The sequence below is a fragment of the Natator depressus genome, chromosome 1 (genome assembly GCF_965152275.1).
Source record: "Natator depressus isolate rNatDep1 chromosome 1, rNatDep2.hap1, whole genome shotgun sequence".
Taxonomy (NCBI): domain Eukaryota; kingdom Metazoa; phylum Chordata; order Testudines; family Cheloniidae; genus Natator; species Natator depressus.
This window is the reverse complement of record NC_134234.1, coordinates 254913641-254936395: the sequence shown is the minus strand read 5'-3', so window position 1 is coordinate 254936395 and position 22755 is coordinate 254913641. Positions and strand designations below refer to the sequence as shown.

Here is a 22755-nt window from a genome sequence, read left to right as displayed (position 1 = left end):
AGAGTCGGATGAAGCACTGGCCTGTCATTCATTTCCGTCCCCGGGGCTTCCCCCCGTCCGCCCCCGTTCCCGATTGGCTGCGTGGTGCCGGATTCTGTGATTGGGGAAGGCAGTCACGCTTCTGACTCCCCGCCCTCGTTACTATAGTTACTAGGTTCTCCCCGCCCTCTGTCCGCGCGCCTGGGCCCGGCCCTCGGAAGGCCGCGCGGGGGCGGCGGGGATGGACGTCGCTGGGGCTGGGGCGGCCGCGGCGGCCTCGGACGAGGAGCCGGGGCCCCCGGGGGGCGGGTTCGCGCTGGCGGAGTTCGGGGCCGCGCTGCGAGGCCCCCCGGAGGCCCCGGGCCCCGCCTCGCTCGGCTACCTGCACGTCCTGTGGCAGCGCGACCCGCCGGCGGGCAAGATCCCCGCCCGCCGCCAGCGCAGGGCCGCCCGGCTGCACCGCGCCCTGGGGCCCACGGGCAAAGAGATCCACGGTGAGGGGCGAGCGCGGGGCGGGGAGAAGGGCACAATCCCCGCAGGGGAGGGGCCCCCGGGCGCAGCCCCCTGCTGGCATGAGGCTCGAGCGCCAGGAGAGAGACCGCTGCCCTCCCGTCCTGGGCCAGGGGGAGAAGCGGGGGGCCCCACTCCGTGACCTCTTCCCCTCGGTTGGAGGGGACTTGCCGGGTCCAGCTGGTGCAGGGGAGGAGGAAATGCAATGTAGGACTCTGCTCCAGCCTGGCCCCCTGCCCTGGCCCCCTGAAGCCCAGACGTCTGATTGGAAAACAAGAACTGGTGGTGCTCTTCCCCCAGTCAGGCCCCGGCTCTGTCCTCTCATACGTTCTAATGAGAGTCCATTCACAGTACATCGAGCAGCTTTACACAATTGATTAGCAATGAAATGGCTAGCATAAGTCATCACATAAGCCATATCACTAGGCTTCAGAACTAAGACTCTGCCAAACTGTTGGGTCAAGCTGGCTGCAGGCTCTGACAGACGTGCTGGCGTACATTTCGTTTACAGTGTGCCCTTTGCAAGCGCAAAGACTTATTCTGGTGCACAAGATGGGAACCACCAAAAGGAATACAGGTCACTCAGTTGCTGCCAGTCAAACCCCATCAAGAGCCATTTCCCACTCTGCTGCTACAAAGGAGCACAATATTGTCCATTAATACATAAGGAAGAAACACTCTGAAATGCTTTGGGAAGAAAAAAAGATGGTAGGAATAGCGTGACATTGTGCAGCAACCTGACGCTGAGTCAGTGCTGGCAATGGGACATGAGATGGGTAACCAGGTACAGACACATAGCCAAGTTCTCCGAGTCTAGGTGGAAGCCCTTGTATAATCTACCCTGCCAATAAAGATGTTTTATTAGAATACATACACCCTTTGTTGGTGGAGTAGAGAGGAGATGGCTGAATCTAAGATTAACTGCATGGGGGAGTTGGGAAAAGGTTCTCATTCACTTTCAAATTTGAGCTGCTGTAACCCACACACCTCCTGGGTGTGTGTTCTGTCCCATCTAGTGGCCCCGAGATCACTTATAGAGAGAGAGGTTAATGAGTCTGTTCTACAGCCTTTGCGAACAGCCATATGGCTTTTAGCTCATGCAGTAGAGGCTCATGCATCTAGTTCCAGAGGTCTCAGGTTTGATCCCAAGGGCCATGGTCTGTCAGTGTTACACTACATAAAGAGGCTTCCTTGGGAAGTGCTGTCTGGCAGGAAAGGCCTAACGACCACCTTTGGAAGAAAAGTATGAAGTCTCCTGCTTCCTGGGGCTTTGATCTCATATATCCCTTCCTCTAGGGACAAGCCAATCCTTCCAGTGTTGTTTAGCTCCTGAATTTGGGACTTGTCCTGAAGGGAGGGTTCTAATAATGGAACTACCCCTGTTCTCTATGCTCTTTGCAGTAACCCGTTCTCTTTTCCGCAGCTCTGAAAAGATTGAGAGAATCCGCCAATGCTAACGACTTAGAAACAGGTGAGCCTGCACCAGCCAGGTCTACTCAGAACCTTTCCCTGGAAGGGCAGTTTTGCAATTGGCATTGTAGGGGAGGAAAGGGAAATGCAAGTGGTTTGTAGAACCAGCCATTCGGACATTGCACATGCAAAAATAGTTTTGTTCTGCTAGGACTGGGCTGGGTGTAAAGTTCAATCTAGCATTTCTGCCCTCTCCACTTCATAGCGTTAGTTGTTGCAGAGTGCCTTAAGACAGACTGGCATTGCATTTTTATTACATATGTGACAGAGACTTCAGCCCAGGTATCAACAATAGTAACATGTTCTGCTGCAGAGTGGCAGGAGAGCAAAGCTCTTTTTGAAAGAAAGACAAGTGACTGTTGCACAAACAGCCCCAGTCTGTTGTCAGCCAGCATGGCACACCAGGTAGGAGAACAAGACTCGGGCAATGCAGATTCTATTCCTGCCTCTGCTACTGTTATTTGTATGACCATATCACCTAGGCATCCCAGTCACAGACCAGGACCCCATTGTGCTAGGTGCTGTACACAGAACAAAAAGATGATCCCTGCCCAAAAAGAGTTTACAATCTAAGTATAAGACAAGAGACAACCCGTGGATACAGACAGGTGGGGGAGAACAAAGAAACAATATTGAGTATTGACTCACTCTATGACTTAGGCAAGTCACTTAGCTTTTCTGTGCCCCTTTTCACATCTGTAAGGCAGGGAGATGACACTTGCTCATTTTTGTGAAGGGTTTTGAAATCTATTGATGCAGAGCGCTATAGAACATGTCTTGGCTTGAGGTACTGGGTCAGAAATGACTTGTACAGTATGACCCTTTTGTATTAAAACCCATGTGTCCCACTATATTATAGTTGCAAAATGTGTTCTAAATTTATATGCAGGTCCCTTGTGTATTAAATCTTGCAGTGTTTTATAGCTTATCATGCCAGTGAAGTGATTGCTATTGAATCAGTTACTCATCAGCGTGGAAATAATCTTTGACCATTTCTGTCATCACACCGAATCTTCACTCATCTCAAAACATTGTCAGAATGGGAAAGGTTAAATTGTTTCCTCCTGGTTTTGGGAAGTGATTAGGTTGGACTTTACATTAATGTTTCCTGTAGTTAGCCTGTCAGTCTTTCTCCTTATCCCCTGGCTAAGATAGCAGAATTGCACCTATCCTAAGGGCACAGTCATCTTTTCAGGTGTTACTTCCATTTTCCCCCACCACGTTTAGAAATAATCCAGGAGGGGCAGGGGAAGGAAGCCCAGTTGTAATAATGGTTCCAACCCTAGAACCCAGGAGGAAGGTAACATCAGAACTGCCATACCAGAACAGACCAATAGCTGAATCATTCCCGTGTCCTGCCTCCAACACTGGCCAGTAATGAATGTTTCAGAGCAAGACTTAAAGTCCCCTAATTGAATAACCATGGGGGGAGCTTCTTTCTGAGCTGAGCTGGGGATTAATTTATACCCCCAAAGAATGAGAATTGATAACTCTTGTAATCTTAACCTTGCTCATGTCACTGCTACTCTCAGTCATACAATGGTCACTGACCTTGTTGAAGAAGAGCCACAAGAATGCTTAAGGGATTAGAAAAGTTGATTTACAGTGATAGATTCAAAGAGCTCAAAATTGAGCGTTTAACAAAGAGAAGGTTAAGCAGTGATTTGATTACAGTCTATAAGTATCTACATGTGGAACAAATGTTTGATAATGGGCTCTTCACTCTAGCACATAAAGGCATAACATAATCCAGTGGGTGGAAGCTAGACAAATTCAGACTGGAAATAAGATGTCTTTATTTAACAGTGAGGGTAATTAACCACTGGAACAATTTACCAAGGGTCATGGTGGATTCTCCATCACTGACCATTTTTAAATCAAGGATGGATTTTTTAAAAAAAGATATGCTCTACAGCCTGTGTTATACAGGAGGTCAGACTAGATGACTACCGTAGTCCCTTTGGGCCTTGGAATCTATGAATTCTGGTTGCACCAATAATATCCCATGACTGTGAGTTGTACTTGTTACTCATTCTCCACATAAAGAAATATTTCCTCCTCTGCTGAGGAATGGAGGCAGTCCAAGTTGCACCAGGGTCTCCCTTCCATTGGGGTTGAAGAGGTAGTTGGATGGATGGGAGTAAAGAGGAACAAGTAAAGTGGGACAAGGGGATCCCTTTCCATCATCAGTCTTTCTCATTCCCATATTTGGGCTCTAGCACTCATCTGGTTGTCTCTCTTATAGCTGCTCTACTGATCAGCTTTCCCTCTCAATTAACACGGTCTCTCCTTCTCTCTTTCTCTGCGATGTCAGTGCAGCAACTCTTAGAAGATGGGGTTGACCCCTGTGCTGCAGATGACAAAGGCCGTACGGCCCTGCACTTTGCCTCCTGCAATGGCAATGATCGCATCGGTGAGTGGGAAGGGATTATTTCATGATCCAGTTTCCTTGTGGGAGGGGTGTTGGAGGAATCTGTGTGTTTCTTTAATTGTGCACCTTGATAAAAGCAGCATTTCCCCTGCAATCCCTGGCATGCACATGTGCTGCCTCTCAAGATCCCCTATACCATTCAGTGTGGCCAAGGCTGGCTCTTCCCTCTTAGACCTGCTGGGCAAAGGGAAGAGACTGAAATGGGTCCATTTCATTGTTTCTAGTGCAGTTGCTTTTGGACCATGGGGCAGACCCGAACCAGAGAGATGGACTGGGGAACACTGCATTACACTTGGGTAAGTGCCAGGAGCTTGAAATCAGGGCTTCTGTAACCTGATGATCTTTGTTCCCAGAGTTGTGACGATCCCCGTTAGTTTCCTTCCTTCCTTTCTTTCTTTCTTCCTCTGTATTGTGGCAGTCAACCCCTGTCCTGGACTCTTTGGGTTCCATCAGATTTGTTCTTTAATTGAAGGCAGCTTAAGGGTCAGAGCTGAGGGAAGTACATCTCTTTCCTCCTGCTGGCCCTGAGAAACAAGAGGCCTGTTTCAGAGACTATCCAGCTTGCTTGCAGAGGCTGTAACCCAGAGGTGGGCAAACTACGGCCCGCGGGCCCCTCCTGCCCAGCTCCTGGCCCCTCCCCTGCTGTCCCCCCTTCCCCACAGCCTCAGCTCACTGCGCCGCTGTGGCTGGCTCTGGCCAGGCGGCACAGCTGTAGCACTGCCAGCCACCAGTGCTCCAGACATCATGGTAAGAGGGCAGGGAGAAGGGGGCGTTGGATAGAGGGCAGGGAAGTTTTGGAGGGGTGGATAGGGGTTGGGGCGGTCAGAGGATGGGGAACGGGGGCGTTGAATGGGGGCAGCGGTCCCGGGGGCTCAGTCAGGAAGGAGGAGGGGTTGGATGGGGCAGCAGGGGGCACTCATGGGTGGGGGTTCCGGGGGCGGATAGGGGGCAGGGGCTGGGCCACGCCTGGCTGTTTGAAGAGGCACAGCCTCCTCTAACCAGCCCTCCATACAATTTCTGAAACCCGATACGGCCCTCAGGCCAAAAAGTTTTCCCACCCCTGCTGTAACCGCTGATCATTGAGCAGGCTTCAAAGGGGAGTGCTGCCCTACCCTCTGATAAAGAACCCCCTAGGGATCTGGTTGCCTGTGCTGTGGTGCCCAGGGGGCTTAGCACGTGAGCAGGATCCCCTTCCCTGGACTATAGCTCTACTGAGTTCTGCGTCTCATGTTTTCCCTTCCCAGCTGCCTGCACGAACCATGTTCCTGTCATCACGCTGCTGCTGCGCGGAGGTAACACTTCCTCTTTACAAATTATAATGCTACCACCATCTCTTTGACCTTCCCCCAGGGCCACCGCTGCTTTTAATCAACCTCTCTCTCCCCCATGCATGTGCACCTTTCAGGAGCCAGAGTCGATGCCTTGGATCGAGCCGGGAGGACTCCTCTGCACCTCGCCAAGTCCAAGCTGAACATCCTGCAGGAAGGGCTCTCTCAGAGCCTGGAGGCTGTGCGCCTTGAAGTGAAGCAGGTGAGAAACATTCATGCTCTCTGATACTGTGTGCATCTGCTCTCCAAGCACTGCCTTTCTTCGGTGCACTCTGAAGGACACATGGGGTTTTGTAACTGCTTTAAGTGCCTCATTTGAGTACCTCAGCTGCTCCAGCATGCTGGCAATTCCAGGGCTCCTGACCTTCTTCCTCCCAGGCTCTGACATCCCACCTCTCTCTGCCTCTGGAGAGTATCTCCCTAAACACCACTTGGAATTGTTGCAGGATCTCTCCAGGGCTTGTGGGCCCTAGAATGCACTGAATGGCAGCTAGCGAGAACTACGAAATGGAGATGTCTGGCTATAGGAGGGACCCCTTAGAAATCCCCTTATGTTCTCCCCGTGCAAGCGTTAGGCAAGGCTAGTTGACTAATAGGAACAGCTGTGCACTTTCCTGGAGCACTGGTTGGAAGGCCCTGAACCCCACCTGTCCAGTTTCACAAGTCAGGAAACAGAGGAGAGGAAAGGGAGGAGATTTGGGTAACGCAGACCTGAGGGGGAGAAAGCAACAAGAATTTTTTACCCAGGGAACCACTGGATGTGAGGCTGGCCCTTTGAGGACTTTGGTCCTTTGGTCTCACCACTGTGTTCTAATAGCCATGGATAGGAAAAGATTGAATGACCAGCCCATCTGAAAAAACTCAGCATCTGATTCATATGTGGCCTTCCTTCTGGAGACGCACTGGACTGCGCCTCTCCAAATAGCACTGTCCAGCTGCTTTGAAGCATGGCTCTGATCCCCTGTGTGGGTGCCTACCCCAGACCTCAGAAGTGACACTGTGCTTGTGGCAGTACTGCTAATAGCCTGCCTGCTGCAGCTGTCCCTTTGTCCTTGCACCGCCAGTGCCCTGCCCTGGTTACAGCTGTCCTGCTCTTGCATCTCACCATACTGCCTGTTTCAGATTATCCAGATGTTGCGGGAATACCTGGAGCGCCTTGGGCAGCACGAGCAGCGGGAGCAGTTGGATGATCTCTGCTCCAGGTTACAGATGACCAGTACTAAGGAGCAGGTGAGAGGCAGCCAGAGTGACTCCCATACTGCGTTGCTGGCTTCACCCATACATCCAAGAGAGAATAGACAGCTTCCGTAGGCTAACATCCAAGACTGGGACCAGGATACAGACACGTTCCCCTCCATGTCACTGGTTCATATTCGAGCCCACATGTAATGATGGAAAGATTCACGGTAGCTAGGTTTTGTAGTAACTCATTTGGTGGGAGTGGGTAGTGAGAGGAATGTCTGTGTTCTGGTGGGTAGATCTTCATAACCCGAGAAGCATTGCCAGTGCCCGGGGTACCCTTAACGGCAGACTCAGCAGAGACGTCAAAGACCCGATGGGCTGAGAAGATTTCATTTCCCCACTCATCTACACATGTGGGCCCTTCACCGGATGTACCTCATCCTTGCCTGGGTGAGCTGGAGCCGGTTCGCGCGAGCCGGTTCGCGCGAACCGGTTGTTAAATTTTGAACCAGTTTTAGAACTGGTTGTTAAAAATTGTTACGGCTCCCCGAGCTCCCAGCCCCTCCCCCGCCCTCCCCCCTCTCGCAGAGCCTCAGCTGCCGCTGCTGCTGAGAGCCGCCGGGGCAGCGGGGAGCACGGCTTGGTCCACGGCATGGGGAAGAAGGCACAGCTGCGCTCTGCTCTTCAGGCGGAGAAGCTGGGTGTCTACGCCGCCTGCGAGATACCTAGCCGGGCTGCAGGGAGCCGCGTGGGCCTGCGGAGCGCCAGGGGGTGGGCAGGTCCAGTCCCTGGCCTTGGGAATGGTGTATGTGGGAGCAACCTGGGCACCCCTCCCCCAGCCAGTGCTACCCCCTCCAATACCCACCGTCCACCCCAACAACCCACCCTGTCCTGCCACTTTTGCCTCTGGGCAACCTCCACCTGGCAACCCCCGCCCCCAGCCAGCCACGGTCACCTTCACCCCTACATCAACCTCGGGAGCCCCCGCCAGCCATCTCCCTCCTGCCCACTCCTCCCTTGTGCAAACCCCTCCCCGCCACCTTCACGCCCCTGCAACAGCCCTGGGCACATACACACCCCCGCCTGCCAGCCCCTTGCAACAACTCCCTCCTGCCCACTTCTCCCTTGTGCCACTCCCTCCCTGCCACTGCACCCCCTGCAATGAGCCCCTTTTGCCTCTGTGCAATCTCTTCCCTGCCACTACACCCCCTCCACCTCTTGGCACATCCCTTAAATCAGAACTTTATAGGGAACCAGTTGTTAAGATTTTGGCAGCTCATCACTGGATACATCCCGCATTACGCTCAGTCTTCCTTCCCTTGCAGCCCCTGCTTGTCTTGTGATAACAAACTGCGTTGTTTCTATGGCAGGTGGATGAGGTCACTGACCTCCTGGCCAGCTTCACCTCACTCAGTCTACAGATGCAGAAGATAGAGAAGAGGTAACGGGCTTTCAGATCATTCCCCTGGTCAACAGGAGAGGCCCCAGGGGAGAGGCAGCTGGAGCGCATCGCCTAGATTATAAACATTGCTGCCACTACCAGATACCCTGTTTCTGCTGGACCCTCCCCAGCATAACGCTCAACTCTCAGACTATCCCCTCCGGTGCTGCCATCGGTGCCTCCTTCTGAGGCGCCTAGGAGGACAATTGAATGCTGGAGCTGACTTTGAGCAAAGGGCCCCTCTTCCTTATCATCTTGCTCTAGATCGGATGGTTTAACAAATGTGCTGGCCTTGTGTGGCATGTCCCTCTTTTGAACACTCAGCCTTTCTCAAAGCATCCCAAGCTCAGAGTGGTTGGCGCTCACCAGTGTGCGCCTGGTCACCAGCCACACCCAGGTGCACTCAGGCAACGACAGCTCTCCGACATGCCTTTGTGTACAGATCTGCCTTTACTAGGCGCCATTGGACATGGTCACAGTATCTAGTTGCACAGGATGAGTAGGCTTGTTCAGATGGTGGAAGACTCTGACTTCCTGCACTCACAGGAAATGAAGAAGGAAATTCAGCAGAGCTCACGGAGCATTGGTTGGAGTAGGTGGAACGAGGAAAAAAATCATCATCATCAGAGCCTGGGCCTTCATCCTCAACTCCCACAGGGGCCTGCTGTCAAAAGGGAAAGAGCCTGTCTGTGGGACTGGGATACAAAGCTTTTCACCACAAGGTTGCTGCTTCCAATGTGATCCCACCTCAAGGAATCACTAAAACTTTGTGCTCAGAGACCACAGCAATGGGTTTGTTAAAAATATATAGATAGATAAAGTTCTTACCAGATTATGGCTGCCCAGTTAGAGTTGGGTGACACTCACCCACTCCTAGTCCAGTTCTAGGGGGACAGATATCTATGTCCCACAAGACAGCACCATGGCTAACTTCAATCTTTCCTTTTTTTAGCAGTCTCAGCCAGGAGATCAGGCTTTGATTTGAGCCATTAGAACAGCTCATCTTTCCACCTCAACGTGGCTGACATGTAACTTAGACCTGAGCCATGTTGCTAGGGTGGGGGCAAAGTTACGTTGTTGCTGCCCATGTGGTATCACTAATCCTGGGGCTAAAATAGATGCCAATCTGAAGGCCTATCAATCGGACACATTTTACCAGCGCTAAATTCATTTGAGGGGAAGGGATTTTAAATAAATTCAATGTGCTGGATGAATTGTGATGCCCACAAGAGGCCTGAAATGGGGAGCACGGAAAGGATGCAGAGAGTTGCCACAGAACAGATGTTCTTTGCCGTCAATTAGGGTGTGGTCATTAATAAGAGCTGGGTGGATTCTGTTTAAGGTACTGATTCTCAAGAGCAACCAGTACTTCCCCTGAATCATGAACATTGTATGGTGGTTTTTAGACCCGGAGGACAACAGGATCGGACACTGTTTAGTAACAGGTGCATCCCTTGTCTGAGATGAGACTGACTAGACGCATGTATCCAAAGCTTGGATTTCACCCTGATGCATGCAGCTTAGAGCCGTATGTATGCTCTTCTGGGGAGGGAAGTTTGGGACTGACTCTGTGTTCTGATTTTGTTGGAGCTGTCACTGTGACTATTAAGACGTTGTTCCAACATGCTGGCTAAAAGAGACAGAAAGGGGGTAGATGACAATCTGAACTCCTACATTTTACATTCATTAAAATACTGTCAGCTTTTTTGAAGTCCTCCACCAGTTCTTTCGTCTCAGGACTCACCTGTCTCCCTCTATCTCCTGTGCCTGGGGCCTGACACTGGACTCGGTAACAACTTCTCTTAAAAAGCAGTGCTTGAATTAAAGATAACAATGTCGAGTTGCCTTGAGCACAAACGTTGGCCTCTTTGCAGACCCCTGGACTCTGCTGCTGATTCACCTTCTGATCTTCAGTCCCATTGCTAAGGAATCCAAACCATAAATATATGAATTTGCTATAGATCCTACACAAATCACAGTGTGTTGTAGGGCTCCAGGCCAGGAGCTGTCATGCACTCTGCAGAGAGGAAAGCAATGCTGTCTGACCACGACTGATCTGAGAGCAAGCATTGGTGTGCAGCAGGAGGGGAGAAAACATGGTAAAATCATCAGTTTGCCAAATGAAAAATGCGACCATGTGCTGGGGCTCAGACTGGCATTGGCTAGATTCTAAAGATTACAGGGGAAAGAGCATCTCACAAGTGAGACAGAAGGGACCATTAAAATAGCTAAGGAAAGAGCAGCTAGGGTTGTCTTTAATGCCAGAGTTGCTGTCGGTGATGCTTGTATTGAAGCTAGAACAGACTGTGGTTTGCCTTTGTTGCAGTTCACATCTGAGATCAGAGCCCTTTTGACTAGGAGCAGGAGAAGTTGCTGCATGCAGCGTGTCATGGCCCCACCGTGTGAGGTTAGCTGCTGAGCTTCTACAACACCTCCTCCCTAAACAGGGTTGGAGCCATAAAGGGTGATGTCTGGGTGTGGGTGATGGTGGTTGCCTGCTCTGAACCCTTGCAACTACCCACTAATGTCTGCCTCTCTTAGAGGGCAGCTTTTTATGTTTCTCCCTCAAGAACCCACTAGCTGGGCCATCAGCTGTATGTCATCTGAAGGATGATGGGTTTTTTGGGAAAATTGCCACTGCTGCTGGTTAGTAAGAGCACTTGGTTGCAGATAAAATGCCTTAGGGGGGTTAGATCCTTTTTAAATGGCGAGCAGACCGATCACGTGGTACAAGTTGCCCTTTGCAGTTCTGCTTTTCTACTGCCAGTCTAATGGGATGAGACATACCCACAGACCAAGCTGGCACCAGGGCTCACCGTGACATTCTAAAGGGCTGTTTCCCTCTGGCCTGAGAGTAGCACTTATCACATTTCTGTCATCCAGTCATGCACAATCCTGGGCTGGAAAGAGTCAAATCTACCATCCTGCTCAGTTTGCCAGTCTTCATCTGAAGGAGATCACTCTTCTAGTAAACTAGAGCAATTAGGAGAAGGGGTGGCTCTGAATGTAGAAATTGTATCTTCATCATGCTTCGCTGTGTCTGCAGTACCTGATTTCCTTTAGCTGTCCTGCCTACATTGCCTGTTACGCACACCTAATAGGATCCCAGAGCTTTCCCTGGGTGGAAGGCCCCATGTGCTCTACAGCAGGGTCCCTGGCTTTTGTAGCACTCCTCAGTAGCAGCTCCCAGTACATTTTACAAATGTAGGTTTTTACTGAATTAAAGATTAACATGAATAATCCAGTCAATACAATCTCCCCTATGCTGTTTATTTTGATATTGAATGGAGCTTCATGTTGTTCTCACACAAATTGTCATCAGCAGGTTTCAGAATTAACTCATTAACGAATGGCACAGTTGACACCACTCAGAGCGATCGGCCCAGGCTGGCTGCACACTCAGGCCAGCAGCATGTTACATACCATTCCCATTTTCAAGCTTTTCCTTGCAACCATGAGACCTAAGACATTTTTCAGTTTCCGCTTAGATTCTGCAGTAAGGAGTGAATTCCACACTGACTGAATACGCAGCACCCAGCCTCGGGGACTGGCTTGGCCCTGAAGGCCATGCCAGTGTGCGTAGGACACAAGCCATATGACCTCATGGATAGTGCCAGCCAGTTTGAGGGATGGGTTTGTCAAGGCGCATCCAGTGTACAGGGCCAATATGTGGCTGCATTGCACTGAGGCACTGGAGCACATCCAGACCATGTCTACCTATAAATACTATGGAGAAATTATATAGATGCCAAAGAACAAAAGGACTTACTCCAAAGCAGCTGCTCCCCATGTATGATTACAAATGAATGGAAAACATACACTCCAGCATGTGCAGGCACATACCCACGCAGAAATACCTCTCACTCTTCAGCTGCTGAAGTAATTAAACTCTAGGGCATCAAGACAACTCACTCTTCAGGAAAGAAAACTCTATTACTCCCATCTCCCTTTACTAGCTTCCTAGTGATCTCCAAATCCTAGTAATTATCCTTGTTGCCAAAAAGCCCCATGAAACATCTCCAGCTGCCCCCGCCCCTTCATTTAGCTCTGTCTGCTCATTCAGTATGTGCCTCTGATCTTTTATCCTCCTTGCTACCGAAAGATCCCTGCAGAACAAGCATCATTTTCCTTCACAGAGCCAGGCCAGCGTGGGAGAGCAGCCCTGAACCCACTGGTGAATCAGTGAGGAGCCAGAGTTTGATTAGCAAGCGGATAAAGGAGAACGGGCAGATAGAAGCTTTCAGACAAATCCAAATAGACTGAGAGTGTCCCTAACAGGAGGTTATTAAAAAATAAAGTAGGCAACTGAGATACAAAGCATGATCATGGATCAGGAACTGGTTAAGAGACGGAAAATAAAGGCTAGGAATTTAGGCCAATTTTCATTGTGGCTTACGGTTAACAATAGGGTGTCCCAAAGCTTCAGTATTTAAATATGGTTGCCCCTTCAGCCCAAGCAGTTAGCCAGTATTCAGGCCCTTGCAGAATTGTTTCTGTTAGGATGGGAAATTCATTATGAGTCAAGTATATTCCTGGTTACAAAAATATGTACACAAAGTCCTGTTTCCCGGAACATAGTGGAAGCAAACAACAACAGACAATTTCATTGCTCAGAAATCCCCAGATCTAACCCTCCAACAGGCTCTGTGCCCAAGAAGCCTGGTCTTCCTGCTTCCTCTCAGGATCATGCTCAAATCAGCTTCTCCCAGCATTTTGCCTCCAACACACGCAGCCTGCAACCCATATTCTAGTCCCTGCGTTTGCAACCAGGGCCACCCCTCAGGCCACGCACTTAGCTCTGACTTGCCATGCAGCCTAGTTCCCCAGGTTGTAGCCCCAAAGCCTCCAGCTGTTTTTACTACATAAAAGGGCTTTGTTGCTGTTTCTGTTGAAAGAGTGCTTGACACTGGCTTAAGGAGGCCTATGAATGGGTCTTGGATTCCAGTACCCACCTGCTGGCAGCCATTAGCACCTTTCAGCAGTGATCCCAAAAGAGGTGAAAGGTGAGGAGGGGGCAACATTTGCAGAGGACACAAAATTAATTAGGTTAGGCCAGGCTAGAGAAGACAGAGGAACGCCACCACAAGGACCTGACAGAGCTAGGCGACAGCAGGTAATAATGTAGACAAGTGCAAAGCCATGCAGACTGCGTAGAGCAATTGGGACTACTCGTACACATTGCCGGGGTCTAAAATAATTTGAACCAAGCAGGAAATAGAACTAGGGTTGGGAACAGCTATACAAAAACCTGGTGGGTGTGCGCGCACGCATGTGCGCAGGGTGGTACAGAACTGAGGTGCATCAGCAGAGAGTAGCAGAGTTAAGCTTGCATTATTCCTGGGTCTAGTCCGTAGCTATTGGACTTTCCTTTCATGAACATTAAAATCCACCCCACACAAACCTTTGTGACTCCCCTGCCCTTGACGGAGCAGGCAGTGCAGCTATCCTTTCCCCTGCAGAGGCTGGGTTACTCTTGAACTTCTCCCAGAATAAATACAAGTCCCTCTCTTCCTTGGTGTGCTTGTTCTTTTTCACTAGATGCAGACATTTATGCCATCCCCCCACCAGACACACTGCTGGCTCCCTCTTGGACATGTCCCGAGGCCTGAAATTTATTCAAATGACTGAGCACTTGTACAATAGCAAGGTGGGGCTGGCAAGGCATGTTTCTGTACAATCACACTGTCCCTGGCAACAACCAGCATGATTCCTGTGATCAGCTGGAGCGGAGATTGTTATCTCCCTTCCAGTGAGTGGGCAGCAGCTGTGGTGCTGTAGTTCATTTATTAATATGGCAGGTCCGCTTCATTACAGCCTGTCAGGGTTCCTTCCCCACTCTGAACTCTGCGGTACAGATATGGGGACCCGCATGAAAGACCCCCTAAGCTTATTCTTACCAGCTTAGGTTAAAACTTCCCCAAGGCACAGATTCCCTTCTTGCCTTGGGATCGCTGCCACCACCAAGTGATCTAACAAACAATCAGGGAAAGGACCACTTGGAGTCCTATTCCCCCAAGCCTATACACCCCCTCTCGGGGGGAGGCTTGAGAATAATATCCTAACCAATTGGTTACAAAATAATCAAAGACCCAAACCCCTGGGTCTTGGAACAATGGAAAAATCAGTCAAGTTCTTAAAAAGAAGGATTCTATTTAAAGAGAAAAAGGTAAAAGAATCACCTCTGTGAACGTAGGCTGGTAGTTAACCTTACAGAGTAGCAGAAAATTAAGAGAGCACAGAGGAACCCCCTCTAGCCTTAGTTTCAAAGTTACAACAAATCAGGGACAAACCTCCCTCTAGCAAAGGGAAAATTCACAAGTTGAGAAAACAGAGGTAAACTAATATGCCTTGCCTGGCTGTTACTTACAAGTTTGAAATATGAGAGACTTCAGGAAGATTTGGAGAACATGGATTGATGTCTGGTCCCTCTTAGTCCCAAGAGTGAATGGCCACAGAAAAACAAAGAACCCAAAACAAAACCTCTCCCCACCCCCAGATGTGAAAGTATCTTTTGTCCCCATTGGTTCCTTTGGTCAGGTGCGAACCAGGTTACTTGAGCTTCTTAACCCCTTACAGGTAAGGAGGAATTTAGGCTACCCCTATGGTTATGACACAGCCCAACAAGAAATCCCAACTTTGCTCCGCCAAGAGGCTAGAGAAGGGGGAATCCCTAAGTTTTAGGCTGATAGTCAAAAAAGGCACTCATGTTGGACTGTGTGTTCCCATCGGGAGTGACACTGGTATAACGACGTAGGTTTATATCCACCCCTTCGCTTATATGGTATAACTTTCTCATGTAGACAACGCTCGGCCTCTGCGCAAACCAGTACTTTATAGTACTTTCCATCCAGGGACCTCAAAGCAAAGCACTTTACAGTCGGTGCCTCTCAAACACACATGGTAGGGCAATGCTACCCCCATTTATAGACAGTAAGCGGAGGCAGAGAGAGCGTGGCTTGCCCATGGTCACAGTATGTCAGTAGACGAGAGGAAGCGATATTAGAAAGGTTGGTCTTGGGGTTACAATGCTGAACTAGGCCACAGAAGATCCGAGTTCAGCTCGCAGACTGCTGGTATAGCCCGGGGCAAGGCACTGCCATTCTGTGTCTTGGCTCCCCAGCTGTAAAATGGGGATCTTTCTTCATCTTGTCTATTTCGATTGTAAGCAGTTTGGGGTCAGGGCTCTTACCATGGGCCCTGCAGTACAAACTAGTGGGATGCGGCTCTCATCTGGGGCTCTAGGTCAGGAGCTTTCAACCTTTCTAGACGACTGTACCCCTTTAAGGAGTCTGATTTGTCTTGCGTACCCCAAGTTTCACCTCACTTAAAATCTACTTGCTTACTAAAATCAGACAAAAATACTGATCAGCTGTTTCGCGGTGTCTGGAGGCGCTGGGGGTGAGGGCAGAGAGCGCTCGGGGGAGGGGGGCAGAACTGGGTGGGGGTGGGAAGAGGTGGGGTGGGGCCTTGGGGAAGGGGTGGAGTGAGGGCAGGGCTTGAGCAGAGCTGGTGGGGAGCAACTGCCCCCCAGCAGATAGAAACTCGGCACCTATGTCCCAGGCCACACCCCCCCCCCAGGGATGGCCCTGCTTACATTTCAGTGTACAGCAGATAGAGCAGTATAAACAAGTCATTGTCTGTATGAAATTTTAGTTTGTACTGACTTTGCTAGTGCTTTTTATGTAGCCTGTTGTAAAAGTAGGCAACTATCTAGATGAGCTGATATACCCCCTGGAAGATCTCTAACTACCCCCAGGGTACACGTACTCCTGGGTGAGAACCACTGCTCTAGGTGTTACCATAATACAAATAATAAGATGGTAGAGCTGGGAATAAAACCTAGGAAACCACCTCCCAGTTGCCTGCTGTGATCACTAGCCTGTACTTCCACCAGCTAGGGTTGCCAGGTGTCTGGTTTTAGACCGGAACACCCAGTCAAAAAGGGACCCTGGTAGCTCCGGACAGCACCATTGACCGGGCACCTAAAAGTCTGGTCCGTGGCGCAGCAGGGCTAAGGCAGGCTCTCTGCCTGCCCTGGCTCCGCGTGGCTCCCAAAAGTGTCCGGCACATCCGGCTCCAAGGTGCAGGGGTGGCCATGGGTGCTCCACGTGCTGCCCCTGCCCCAAGCACCGGCTCCACTGAAGCCAATGGGAGCTGCGGAGGTGGTGCCTGTGGGCGAGGGCAGCACACAGAGTTCCCTGGCCTTTCAACCTATAAGGGGGACATGCTGGCCGCTTCCAGGAGCCATCTGAGGTAAGCGCTGCCTGGAGCCCGCACCCCTAACTCCTCCCGCACACCAACCCCTTGCCCCAACCCTGAGCCCCCTCTCACACCCAAACTCCCTGCTGCATCCCAACCCCCTGCCCCAGCTTGGAACCCCCTCCTGGAGCCCACACCCTTCATCCCCAGTCCCACACCAGAGCCCGGATCCCCAGCCGGATCCCTCACCCTAACCCCCTGCCTAGAGCTGCATCCCCCAGCCCCTTCCCACACTCCAAAACCCTCATCCCCGACCCCACCCAAGAGCCTGCACCCCCAGCCGGAGTCCTCACCCCCCCACACACTCCAACCACCAGCCCTGAACCCTTTCCCGCACTCCAAATCCCTCATCCCCAGCCCCACCCCAAAGCCTGTACCCCTAGCCAGAGCCCCTATCTCCTCCTGTACCCAACCCCCTACCCCAGCCTGAAGCCCCCTCCTGCACTCCAAACACCTGCCAAGAGCCCCCTCCCAAACTCCAAACCCATTAGCCCCACCCCACAGCTCCCTCCCACACCCCAAACCTCTTATCCCTTGCCCCACCCCAGAGCCTGCACCCCTAGCTGGAGCCCTCACCCCCTACTGCACCCCAACCCACAGCCCCAGCCCAGAGCCCCCTCCTGCACCCCAAATCTCCTCTTCCCCAGCTCCACCCCAGAGCCCACACCCCCTCCGGTACCTCAACCCCAAGCCCTGCCCCAGCCCAGTGAAAATGAGCGAGTGTGGGGGAGAGCAAGCGATGGAGGGAGGGGGGATAGAGTGAGCAGGGGCAGGGCCTTGGAGAAGGAGCAGGGCAGGGGATGCAGCAAAGGTGTTTGGTTTTCTGCAATTAGAAAGTTGGCAGCCCTACCAGTTGTGGGGTGAGAGAGGTCCCAGTCTACTTCCTACATGACGTGCTCATCTAATAAAAACTTTGTTACTGTGGTGCAAACACCCTTCTCCCCGCTTGATGGCAGTACCAGCAAAGGTGGCAAGGAAGAAGTGGGTCATGGAGGTGTAACTCCCCTCTTCCCCTACAGATAGTGCCTCCCACTCCCTGAGCTGGGCAGAGGCACCTTCTTGCAGGGTGTGAGAGAGCTTGTGAAGTTGCCACCTGTGCACGACCCCTTCTGGGAACACACAGGGGACTTCGGCACCTTTCAACAACAGGAAGATTGGGGGTGGGTGGGGGGAGAGTTTCTCTCTCTGCCTGCCCACACAGACTCCAGGCCATCCGGCCCTTCAAATGATATTGGCTGAATTTTCAGGGCTTATTCAAACTCTGCAAAACCAGCGACTGCCCCTTTAATTCTTGGAACATGCCAGCTGACTACATCGCCCTCCCCTTAAATGCACTGCAGCCAAGTCTATGTGAACTGTATCCACCCCTCACAGGGGCCTAACCCTCCTCCCCACCCAAACAAGTCAGCAGCTGCTAACTCCCCGGCCAAGCGTCCCATCCCCACTTCCTGTGTTAACCCACCTGTAACCACCTCCACCCCCTCTCAGAGCCAGCCCAGTCTGGATTCCTCAGCACCACAACCCTGACACGCCCTCCCCACCCAGCTTCTGATCTTGCCTGCAAAACCTATTCTAGCTCCCCTCTTAAAAAAAGAACAGGAGGACTTGTGGCACCTTAGAGACTAACACATTGATGTGAGCGTAAGCTTTCGTGGCCTACAGCTCACTTCATCGGCTGCAGGCAGTGGAAAATACAGAGCTCCCCTCTGTACCTGATGCCAAAGTCACCCAGTCAAGCCAGCTTTCCAAGGGGTAATCAGAACAAATGCAAGGGAGTGACCAAAGGGAAAGAGCAAGCTGATTTTTAATTACAATGAGCAGATGGGAGCAGAGATATAAGAACATTACACCTGTTTGTAGCGGAGGCTGGACTTTGCAGAGAGACTGCACCAAATATATTGGAAAGTTGGTTTTGTGGCAATCAGTCTCACTCTACTCAAATGAAACCCTGCTGTGCCTCAGTGACATGGTCTCCCCTGTCCAGCTCCAGTGTTTTCTTGTTTCACCAAGCTGATCTTTTATTATTGCTGTTCCTAGGAGTGTATGAATTTTCCATGCTGCTCAGAAACTAGTTGCAGATGCACAACCATTTTGTATCCCCCAGATTTGGGGCACCTGTTGCTTTCTACAGGGATGTAACATCCAACCTCCCTGCTTTTCTTAATCAAGTGTTCATGATGGCAGAGTACAGCTGGCCAGAGCTAGAGGACAGGACCAGGGGTGGGTGGAACCTTCCAATCTTCAGCACCCCCTGCCATTCCAGTCCTGGTTTCTCCTTGTCCCCCACAGCTTTCCCTGTTGACCTGCAGCACTGCTTTGTAATCCAAACCTGGGGGTCTCCTAACACAAACAGCTCTGCCAGTGCATTTCACTTGTCTTTCCGTGAGGCTGTAAAGGACTGCTAGAAAACCCACCCCTGCACTCCAAGTTGAAAACAGGGATCCAGCCAAACAAGAATACAGTCACTTTACAGTAATCTTTGCAGGTTTGTATCACAGATCAGAAACATGGTTAAAACACAGGCTGGCCTTGTACACACAAGCAAGAATGAACAAGCCACTGGGCTGGGACTCAGGAGACCTGAGTTCTATTCCCAGCTCTGCCACTGACCTGCTGGGTCATCTTGGGAAAGTCACATTGCCTCTGTGCCTCAGTTTCCCCATTTGTAAAACGGGGATGATGATTCTGAACGCCTTTGTAAAATGCTGTGAGATCTAGGTGCTGTATAAGTAGAGCCCTGAGCGGATACAAAGTTTGGATCCACATCCGATCCACAAAAATGGTTTTGAAGGGCTCTACGTATGAGAACTAGGTATTATTATGCTATAATATTGTTGGGACATTATAACTTGATCCCCCACATGGTCATCAGGTCCTTACTCAGAATTCATTCAAGTTACTTTGGAGATCACCGTGACTACATGCACTGATGACTGTCTAAGGAGCCCTGAACAAAGGATAATGGGAATAAATCGCAAACTGGATGGAGTTTGAGACTGCATCCCATCTCTGTTAGTGAGCAGAGGGAGGGTATAAGCAGTGTGTTAATGACATTTACAGAGGTTACTCAATTCAGAAGAGCTGCAGACCTTAGTGAGGACAGAGGAATAATACCAAGAGACCTCCAGAGATCAGAAACAGAGGCATAAGGTCAGGAGAAAAGTGCACGATAAAACATCCAAGTGAAAAAATAATCCCAAACACAGCCATTCGTTTGGTTGGCTGGAAACGAGGGGGAGAGCTTTCTAAGACAGTTCTACTAGGCTGTGGAAGAGCCCGCAAGGGGTTATGAACACCTCATCATTTGGGAGTTTTAAGATCAGGCAGGAAAAAGCATGAGCAAACGTGCAGTCAGGACAACAATGCACAAGTCAGAGATGAGGGATGGACTGCATAGTTTCCTTTTTAGCTTTGTCCTGCCAGTTCTGTTAGTTGTTAATAGAGACTAGGCCAGTCCTTCTCCCCCTGGGTAACTACTGGACTGACTATATGCTCTTCAGAGCCCCTTCATTAACTTACATGTGAATAGCTGGAATGGCAGGCAGGTCACGAACTCTCCTTCTTTCTCCTGGAAGGTACCACAGCATATTTCAATCACCAAAGATAACTTCCCCCGACTTTCCTGAATTTAATGGGCAGTTTCACCTTGATAAGGGGGAACCATAGACCACCTCTGGTCCCTCAGCTCAGCTGGGATTGGAGAGGCAGCAGGAAAGGGTTCCTGGCCCTCTACTAGCTGTTGAGCTCTTCCCTGCATGTTAAGCTGTTTGTCCAGCAAGAGGACGGTGGGGGTGGTAGTGGTAGGGTGTCTTTAACAGTACCCAGCTGGGTGGGTCTGGGATTTGGGAGGAGCAAGCCAGGCACTTTATCATAAGGAACTCCCAGGCACAGCTCTAGTGGGAGAGGACAGAGGACTGGAGATCAGGACCATCAGTGCTCATGTGGTCTTTTCTACCCCAGTGTCATGATCTAGCATCACGGTTGTGTCTGTTGTAGCTTAGAAAAAATGGACGCTTCTTCAGAGTGAAGCCCAGCAGGAAAGGTCCAAGCTATTTTTGTGCCCTCCTCAAAGGGTAAGTCATGTGGTTCAATGGACTGACCACAGTGTTAGTAACCACGAGGACCCATGTTTTAGTCCCATTGCTGCCCTTCCTTCTTTCAGTGGGCTTGGATAAGGGCTTTGTGCCTTAGTCCCTATCTGTGCAATGGAGATAACAATCCTTACCCCATCCCAGAGAGGCACCCAAGAGGTTAATATTGCAGCACACTCTGAAGCTATTCTCATTTACTGTTGCAGAGATGGAGCCGGATCTCTGTGCCCCTATAAGGGAAGCTGGCTGCAACCTCTGGGAAGAGCCAGCCCTGGATTTCCATGACTACTATGAACTGGCTCAGCCTGCAGCCCATCCTCACCAGAGCTAGCATCTAAACACACCCCCTCTAAGGAGTGACTTGATGTTGGTAACTCAAAGCAGCACAAACCTCAGCATAGCTACTCCCAGTGTGCCACTCCTACTCCCCACCCCCCTTAGATCCTGCACCTAGCACAGTGGGAGTGATTTGCTGGGACAACACAAGAGTTACACCCCTCTGTAACACGCAGACTGTGAGAGCTTATCTCAGACCCACCCTGGTTCCTTTTTGGCCAGCCGCTGATGATTCTCTTACAGCTCCTTGTAGATGGCATTCTGCCTGGGGAGCCGCTCACTCCAGCTTCCCCAGGGAATCTCTTTCCAATTGCCCCCTTTGCTTGTTCACACGGACCCACGATGATGAGGTCAGGTGGAATGATCCCCGAACCGGTGGTGCCCATGCATCATTAACCAATTTCCCTCATTTGCTTTTCTCGCTCTTCTCGTTCTAACGTTGTTCATCTCTGTGTCTGTCTGGCTCCTGCTCACTCCCAGCCACTGTTGTACCAATAAATTAAAAACCAGCAGGATCTTATTAAAGGGAAAAAGGCAAAATACCACATTTATTGTGAATACAGAAAGAATCATAGTAAGCAGTTAGTTACAGCTGTAACATTCCATTCAATCTCATCTTTATTCACTCATTCATTCATACAAACACACACACACACACACACAGGTTCTGCAAGGTTGTTATCATAGTAAGCAGTTAGTTATAGCTATAACATTCCATTCAATCTCATATTTATTCACACATTCACACACACACACACACACACACAGAGGTTCTGCAAGGTTGTCATCATAGTTACCAGCCTTAGAGTTGCTCATGCCAAGCCACTGGCCAGGTGGCCTGGACATGAGGAGGGAGCAGGGCCTTGTCAGATGCTCATCTGATGCTCCTGGAAGTTGGTTTGCAGAATCAGACCCCAAAGTTCTCACTTTTTAGAGTCTATTTTTATAGGAATTTCTTCCTATGCCAGTCTATGGGAATTGCTTCATCATGCTGTTGCTGAATCAATCAGCAGATAGCACATTCCTGACGGCTCCGTGCTGCTAGATGTTATCTTGTTCTTTGGTTCTCCCATTCTTGAGGCTGTTGGGTGGATTCCAGTCTGCCCTCCGGGGTCCTCTGGTTATTTCCACTTGACGCCTTCTTCAGCCGATGGACACTGGATTCTTAGGCTGGCACCTCCCTGATCATTCAGTTCTTATCCACACCAAGCATCCATCCACATACATCCTCTATCTCTATTTTAATCACAGTTGTTAATACAACAAAAGGGCGGGGAGTCTCTGGGTGCTGTGTCTGTTGTTAGAGTATTGCTTTGAGTCTCTCTCTGTGAATTGCTTTGAGAACAGACTCTGTCTTAGAATGTACTAACGCAATTAGCAGCTTGCAAGTTTCACATACAGAGGGAGAGAAACAGTACCAAAAACCAAGAGACCTCTTAATTAGTAATACCCTGGAATTTAAACTATGGGGAATCAAACTCATTTGTGATTTTAATACAGAACTTCTTTAATATGATCCAACACCACAATTGCTACTAATAATATTCAGCATTTGCAAATTGCTTCTCTTCCAAAGATCTTAAAGGGCTTTATGCAGGTGGGGAGGTATCAGTGTTTCCCTTTTATAGGCGGGGAATTCGAGGCACAGAAAGCTCAAGCGGATCAGTGCAGGGCTTGGAATAGAAGCGGTCTCCTGAGTGCCAGTCCAGTGCTCTGTTCCTCCGACGT

The 22755-nt window shown here is 50.4% G+C and overlaps 1 protein-coding gene across 1 annotated transcript; it reads left to right on the top strand.

The window, feature by feature from the left end:
• Window positions 1-220: 220 nt before the first annotated feature.
• Window positions 221-11714, top strand: ANKRD54 (ankyrin repeat domain 54). Its single transcript, XM_074941543.1, has 8 exons — window positions 221-473; window positions 1913-1960; window positions 4274-4372; window positions 4615-4686; window positions 5635-5682; window positions 5796-5920; window positions 6841-6948; window positions 8271-11714. Exons 1-8 carry the CDS (start codon window positions 221-223, stop codon window positions 8343-8345), a joined length of 828 nt encoding a protein of 275 aa, XP_074797644.1. The 3' UTR covers window positions 8346-11714.
• The last annotated feature ends 11041 nt before the right edge of the window (window positions 11715-22755 follow it).

What these genes read in the sequence shown, in the direction of transcription:
- ANKRD54 (XM_074941543.1), top strand. Translation starts at nt 221, where the DNA reads ATGGACGTCGCTGGGGCTGGGGCGGCCGCGGCGGCCTCGGACGAGGAG. An exon ending in CACGGGCAAAGAGATCCACG is followed by an intron (nt 474 to 1,912) that starts GTGAGGGGCGAG and finishes TCTTTTCCGCAG; the next exon opens with CTCTGAAAAGATTGAGAGAA. An exon ending in TGCGCCTTGAAGTGAAGCAG is followed by an intron (nt 5,921 to 6,840) that starts GTGAGAAACATT and finishes TGCCTGTTTCAG; the next exon opens with ATTATCCAGATGTTGCGGGA.